This window comes from Vollenhovia emeryi, unplaced genomic scaffold, assembly GCF_000949405.1.
Source record: "Vollenhovia emeryi isolate VEMERY1.0 unplaced genomic scaffold, V.emery_V1.0 DF940944.1, whole genome shotgun sequence".
Classification (NCBI taxonomy): domain Eukaryota; kingdom Metazoa; phylum Arthropoda; class Insecta; order Hymenoptera; family Formicidae; genus Vollenhovia; species Vollenhovia emeryi.
In genome coordinates, this window is record NW_011965422.1 from 5,803 (window position 1) to 12,378 (window position 6,576).

Sequence of the window (6,576 nt, forward strand, 5' to 3'; positions counted from 1 at the left end):
CCCAGACAACACGCTTGTCAGAATGAAAACTTTAAGAGAACTTTTTCAAGAAAACATTTAGATATCTTGGAAATTATGTCAAAATGGTATCTGATAATCATCATTTACTAGAGGCATCTACTACGAGAGCTCTTTGAGATATCTCATTTGTGACATTTCTTAAAAATGTTATCTTTATGATATCATGCTACATGATATCAGTTTAAACTCTCATGAAAGACATCATAATGTTGTCTGGTCTCTGAACCGTCCAAATGCGCATGCGCCGCAATATATATACAAACGGCTCAGAAACTAGATAACATAATGATATCTTTAATGAGAAATCCATTTGATGTCATTACAAAGATATAAATATTTTCAAGAAACACACATAACCCTTAAAATTTGCAGTATTAAGCTGTCCGCGGATGAACAGACACGTAATGATTTTTGTTGGAAAGAAGAACACGACATTTTATATTGAAAAGTTTATGGTGAGTTTGTTAACCAGTCACATTGTTTGTCTCGCTCTCTACGCAAAGAGGTAAGTATATATTAAATCTATAGTGCAATAATACAATCTTCGGATAATCTTTCGCACCATTTGATCACCGTTACATTGTGTTATTTCGTCGACGGTACAATTCCGATTCTTTCCATCCGTTGCTTATTCATACGTCCTATATAGGACGTATACAGAACACGCCAACCTGCTCCAGTCCGGGATGCCGCCGTACAATTCGGCGCCGCCGCCGCCGTTGCCGTCACAAGTCGCGGCGAGCCCGGCAGATCCAGACCCGTCGCAGTTCGCTCCGCCTCCTCCTGCGCCTCTCTCGTCGGGGCAACCCATGGCGAGTCCCCCGGGGCCCGGTTTCCCTCAGGCGCGACAGAAGCAGTATTTACCACCGATGCCGGGCCAGAGTCTGACGAGTCCCGTAGGGCCGGGCTTGTCGCAACCTGGCCAGAAGCAGTACGGCGGCTCCATGCCTCCGTTACCGGGGCAAGGTCTAGCCAGTCCTCTGGGGATGAACCGTGCGTCGCCTGGCGTCACCTCGGGTTACCAGCAACTGGCGTACCAACAACAGCCTGGATATCACAACCAAATGGTACAATTGCTTGAAACGCTCCGCCGTCTTGCGAGTAATTAAGATTACTGTTCGGAAAAGAGTGACGATTGTCTTCCTTTTGCAGGACATGTATAACAATCAGAGAAACCTGTATCAGAGTAACGCACCGAATGCCACGGGATACCAACCGGGATTGCAGCCTTAACGAGCTAGGCGACTTAACCCGGAACAAATGCCGAGTCCGGTACGAGTTGGACGCTGGATCCTTTTCGATCCGGTTTAGGCGCCGGTGTTGTTTATTGTCTCGAGTCGAGCTAAGCCTGTGTCCTTTAATGTGTAGATCCAAGTGATGCAAGACAATCAAAATATGAGGGGCGGCGTGTTCATAACGAATCAGAAAGGTCTCGTGCCGCCGTTGGTGACGACAAATTTCGTGACTTAGGATCAAGGAAACACCTCGCCCAGATACATCAGGTCCACTATGTACACCGTTCCCACCACTACCGACATTATAAAGCAGGTACATTGGAATAGACGGAGAGTCGGTTTTCTTATTTCGGTGTTATCGATCACATGATGCATTCGTATCTTACGCAGACCAATGTTCCCTTCGGACTCGTGATAAGTCCGATGGCCCGTATCGTGCAAGGGGAATGCGAACCACCGATTGTAGACATGGGCGAAATTGGACCGGTACGTTGCATACGCTGTAAAGCCTACATGTGTCCGTTCATACAATTTATCGACGCCGGTCGAAGGTTCCAATGTATGTTCTGCAGAGCGACGACGGAAGGTAACGATTGCGAAATTACTTAACAAGTGCTCGCGCAAGTTTGTTGCGTAAAATGATTGATATCTATGTTTCCTGCAGTTCCAAATGATTATTTCCAACACTTGGACTACATAGGTGAACGTTTAGATCGTTACGAAAGACCTGAATTTTTTGAAAATGTTTGATACATAAAATTACAAATACAATTCTGTTTCGAATTATACATCAGTGAGCCGGCTTTACTAAATATATACATTATTCTTTTATAGTACGTCGCTGCACGCCCAGTGAAGAACGGAGTTCACTATTTATCGTCGGGTGATCCGATGATCGGGAGGACCGGCAGAAGAGGAGTCGATTGCCAGTAGAGGTTGAGTTCAGAATGGCGCTGCTCTGGTGGGAGAAGATATGTCTAGTGTTATTAGCGCTCGCCGGTTTGAGGATCGTCGTGAAAATCGACTTTGTGGCGTGGAAGAAGTTGATCGCTCCTAATCTTGGATTTGGAATCAATCTACGAATGCAGGGAAAATGGGCGGTGGTGACGGGCGCGACGAACGGCATTGGAAATATATTCTGTATATTGTACCTACTGTATATTGTATCTATGTATATAGTGCAGTATAATAAATTTTATGTTTATTACATTATAATAATGAGAAATTAATTTTCCCCCAAAAATTATTAGAATATCTTTTAGACATCATAAACAAGAACTCTATATGTTGACAAACATTGAATACCTTAAAGATAGCTGATTTGAGAAATCTTTTTGACATCATTTTCATGATATCTTTCTGTTCTCAAAAACCGGCGCATTAGAGAACATTCTGACATCTTTATGTTATATTTTTGAAGCCTCTATAAGTTATCAGGTTCAGAAATGAGATATCATTTAGAAATCTTTTTTATAACATATTGTTTTGTGGGTAGGAACGTTAATCTTTCATTTGATATCATATTTTTCGAGTTATCTTGGTTTGACCTAAATGCAAGAACCACCTTAACTTTAACCGCAACATAACTGGATGTGAAGAAATCGGGCATAGATCGAAAAAGCCAACTAGCAGTCCATGATTATATAGTCAAAGGGACGGATGTGTCCCTGCCGTGCGATTGCCGCGTGATGTATTGTTCAAATCATGGCGAATGTATAAGGAGACCGAACAGATCGGAAGGAGACTGGTGACTGGTGAGGGCTCTTGCAGATCAGCGCTATTAAAGTCACTAGTGTTAATCTAGTGACTTTAAGCGCTATATGTGTGCGCGACATGCGACGCGCGATATCCAATGAGCGTACAGCTTTTCTACAAAGCTTTGGATATCACGCGTCGCGTGTCGCGCAGGTCGCGCTAGTCTGTAAAGAGCCCTGACTGAGAAATGACTCGTCGATTGAACCCGAAACGATGTCGGATCGATATCGAAATCGGCAAATCGACATTGATTCGACATCATTTTGACATCGATCAAAAACTTTCTTCGACATAATGAGTAACGAAGATAGACTGGTTTTTTAGCGCTAATAGTAACTCCGCGAACGCACCTTTAAGGGGTAATATCACCCTGTGTGCTGAAAAAGTAGGGTCATATTTCTGAATTTATTTAAAAAAAATGAAAAGATTTATTCATATTCGGTTTCGTCCGTATGAAAGTACATGTCTTGAAGTACATAAAAAATATTTTTTCCGATTTTTTAAACACAAAATGGCGGCATGTCAGTTCTCGCAGTAGTACGCCTCTCTTTTCGTTGACCGCACTTGGAGTACCGCTACAGGTCGCAATTTTGCAGCTAGAGCAAAAGGTAAAATTGTTTCTTAAAATATGGGCCAAAATCTAGTGAACATCGTAGGATTTTGTCGAAAAATTATTTTTAAAATAAATGCCATCGATTTGAATTTTTTTGGTCACTTTTTTATGAAAAAATAGCTCGAAAATTGGCTGTAGAATCGTCAAATTTTTATTTTTGAAAAAATCCTACGATGTTCATTAGAAAATCATGTTTTGAAGCTACAGTTAAAATTTCAAGTCAATCGGATAAAAATTGTAGGCGCTAGCGGTACGCCAATCTCGAAAAACATGGTTTCGAGAAAAACGCGTTTAAAGTTTCAAGTAGTAGAATTTCAAAGAAATTTGTATTTTACCTCTAATCTGCGATGCCTACACCATATAACTGTCCTTCTAACTATCCTTCCAAATTAAAATAAAGATAAAAGAATAAAGATCACAACTGTACCGATCTCGAGTGCACTGAAAATACCTATAATTCGGCTCTACGACTCGGGAAAAAATTTTCACATATGACCATATATGTATAATCATATATGCTCATATACGAAAAATGTCCATATACAGGGTGAGTCTTTCCATATCCGACAAAATTTTTGAGAAGGTAGAACGGATCGAGATGAACGGAAAAGTCCTGTACCATTTTGCAATTTTCGTCATAGTTAACGAGTAATTAATTATTAAAAATCGTTGTCTTAGGCCGGCCTACCGCCCAATTCGAGCGCGTGGCAAGATGTGACCGCCTGGCGATCGATATTGCTATGCGCACATCTCGCTACGCGCTCGAATTGGCGAGTCGCCAGCTCCGGAGGGCCTTTTATACCCCCCAGAGTATAGGCGCGCGGGGTAGAGACGGCAGGGGCAGGCGCGGCGTTGCCAGCTAAGTTGATGCGGCAACCGCGCCGCTATCGCTCTCTCACTCGCACCCGGTAGTGCGTTCTCTCTCGCGCTTGCGCTGTTGTTGCGCTCGCTCGCACCCGGTAGTGCGTTCTCTCTCGCGCTTGCGCTGTTGTCGCGCTCGCTCGCACCCGGTAGTGCGTTCTCTCTCGCGCTTGCGCCTCCCCTGTCGCCTTCGTCACAATGTATACATATATTTAGTAAAGCCCTCACTGATGTATAATTCGAGACAGAATTGTATTTGTAATTTTATGTATCAAACATTTTCAAAAAATGTTTACAAATGTTTTCTGTGTTACACGATACGTAAAATTATAAATAGAATTCTGTCACGAATTATAGATCATTTAAAGCACATATACTTAAAATAACAAATTATATTATGAAAGTATTGTATGTACCTTTTTCAGTTTTGTTCATTTTGTATCTCTTCTTTTGTTTTTTCAGATATACGGCCGGCATGTTGTAACCATGACTTCAATACCTTCTGCACATCGGCGATGGAAATGTTCCGAGTAGTAATAAGGGTTCCTGTAAAATTTTCAAAATATTTAAAAAATTTTATTATAAAAAAAATTTTTAGCAGAAAAAGAAATAGGAAATACTATAAAGCACATACCAATAATGAGGTTAATGAATTTCATGTTTTGAGTTTCTATCTTATTTTTTTTACTGGTCCAAGTCATTTGGTAAGCTAACGGGTTAGCTATCGTTAAACGCATAGCGTTTCGTGCATGTTTATGTGGGGTTATACCTCCTATTGTCCGAATTTTTTTTTGCTGAAAAAATATAAAATATACTTATGTTTCAATTTATCTATAAATTATTAACTTGTAATATTATGACTCCTGGGCTCTCGCCGGCCATGTTAGAATCGTGACATGAAATGACACGCCGAGAATTCTCGCGTGCCATTTCCCAATAAAAAGATATTTGGATGAAAACACACTTCAGATCGCTGTAACACATCTATCAAATGTTCCGAAAACTATCCATTTCCCTTGGCAGTTAATAAACAGCCAAAAAATGAATATGATACGAAACCTATAGTTATATACAAAAGGCTTTGTATACACATTCGTTTTATGGCTGTTTAATAACTGTCAAGGGAAGAAAATAGTTTTCGGAACATTTTATAAGTGTGCTAAAGCAATCTGATGAAGTGTTTTCATCCAAATATCTTTTTATTTGAAAATGGCATGCAAGAATTTTCAGCATGTCATTTCAGCTCGCCTCTAACGTCACAATCTAACATGGCCGCGGCAAGTTTATCCAGAAGCTTTAGGGCCTAAGCACAAAGATTGTCGTAACCATTGTCGACAGGGTCGTAAACGTAAGTCAGAGATGTTCAATGCACAATCCGCGTAGTATCCGTGGAGACGACCAACGTTCGTATCAAGCATTATGCGTTGAATTACGTTTCCAACTTACGTTTACGACGCTGTCGGCAACGGTTACGATCAGTTACGTCAATATTTTAAACGTACAAAAAAGTTTTTCACGTTAAATAACGATTTTTCAGAACTATTAAGTTAATGCTTTAAATATAGTCAATCTAAGACTAAAGAAAATTAGGAAAAATGAGAAAAGGAAAAAATATGTGGTATAATCTTTTAAAACAATGTAGTAGTTTAATAAACAATACTTACATATTGCAATCGAGCAGCAGAATTTTCACAGAGTGTTTTTTCAAATTCATGCAAATTTTTAACATTAGAAATCGGCAAGTCCAAATCAATATTTTCCTCTTGTAACTGGCATAAATTTGAATCCAAAAGTATTTGTTGTATGGATTTCACAATCCGCAAAATCGTTTTACTGTTGTTCTGACAAGCTTCTATTGACAAAAAATTGCAATATAAGTAATGAATTAACAATTGTTAAGAAATATTTCTACAAATTCTATAATTTTTGTGGACCAATAATTTATTATAAAAAATAAGTGATATTTTAAATAGAATAACTGAAACATAATAGTATATAAAAAATGAATATAAATAGAATTAAAAAGTTTATGACGTTTATTTTTAGTTTCATCAGATGTAAAAGGATTTTAACTTTATCGATACTTACTGG

At 39.4% G+C, this 6,576-nt stretch overlaps 2 protein-coding genes across 5 annotated transcripts in view; one reads left to right on the forward strand and one right to left on the reverse strand.

Moving 5' to 3' along the window:
* Nucleotides 1–9: 9 nt before the first annotated feature.
* On the forward strand, nt 10–3,348 carry LOC105571262 (protein diaphanous homolog 1-like). 4 transcript variants are annotated; one of them, XR_001009627.1, is made up of 5 exons: nt 10–1,088; nt 1,174–1,293; nt 1,390–1,569; nt 1,647–1,842; nt 2,091–3,348. XR_001009627.1 is itself a non-coding variant. In XM_012028733.1 (3 exons), exons 1-2 carry the CDS (start codon nt 708–710, stop codon nt 1,252–1,254), a joined length of 462 nt encoding a protein of 153 aa, XP_011884123.1. In that variant the 5' UTR covers nt 10–707; the 3' UTR covers nt 1,255–1,293; nt 1,390–3,348. The 4 variants fall into 4 exon arrangements, 1 of the variants encoding a protein (XP_011884123.1); XR_001009628.1 differs by having other exon boundaries at nt 1,647–1,742; XR_001009626.1 differs by having other exon boundaries at nt 1,647–3,348.
* Nucleotides 3,349–3,419: 71 nt separating this feature from the next.
* Nucleotides 3,420–6,576, reverse strand: part of LOC105571263 — a 9,374-nt gene continuing 6,217 nt past the window's right edge. Inside the window, exons 4-8 of the mRNA XM_012028734.1 lie at nt 6,570–6,572; nt 6,150–6,337; nt 5,120–5,279; nt 4,902–5,031; nt 3,420–3,607 (exon numbers count right to left, since the gene is read on the reverse strand). Coding sequence (XP_011884124.1) covers nt 4,907–5,031; nt 5,120–5,279; nt 6,150–6,337; nt 6,570–6,572 — 476 coding nt within the window. The 3' untranslated portion in view covers nt 3,420–3,607; nt 4,902–4,906. The remainder of the gene's footprint in view (nt 3,608–4,901; nt 5,032–5,119; nt 5,280–6,149; nt 6,338–6,569; nt 6,573–6,576) is intronic.

Bases quoted from the DNA above. Each gene is read 5' to 3' on its own strand.
- LOC105571262 (XM_012028733.1), top strand. From the start codon at position 708: ATGCCGCCGTACAATTCGGCGCCGCCGCCGCCGTTGCCGTCACAAGTC. The intron at 1,089-1,173 runs GTACAATTGCTT...TTCCTTTTGCAG, and splicing joins CTGGATATCACAACCAAATG to GACATGTATAACAATCAGAG.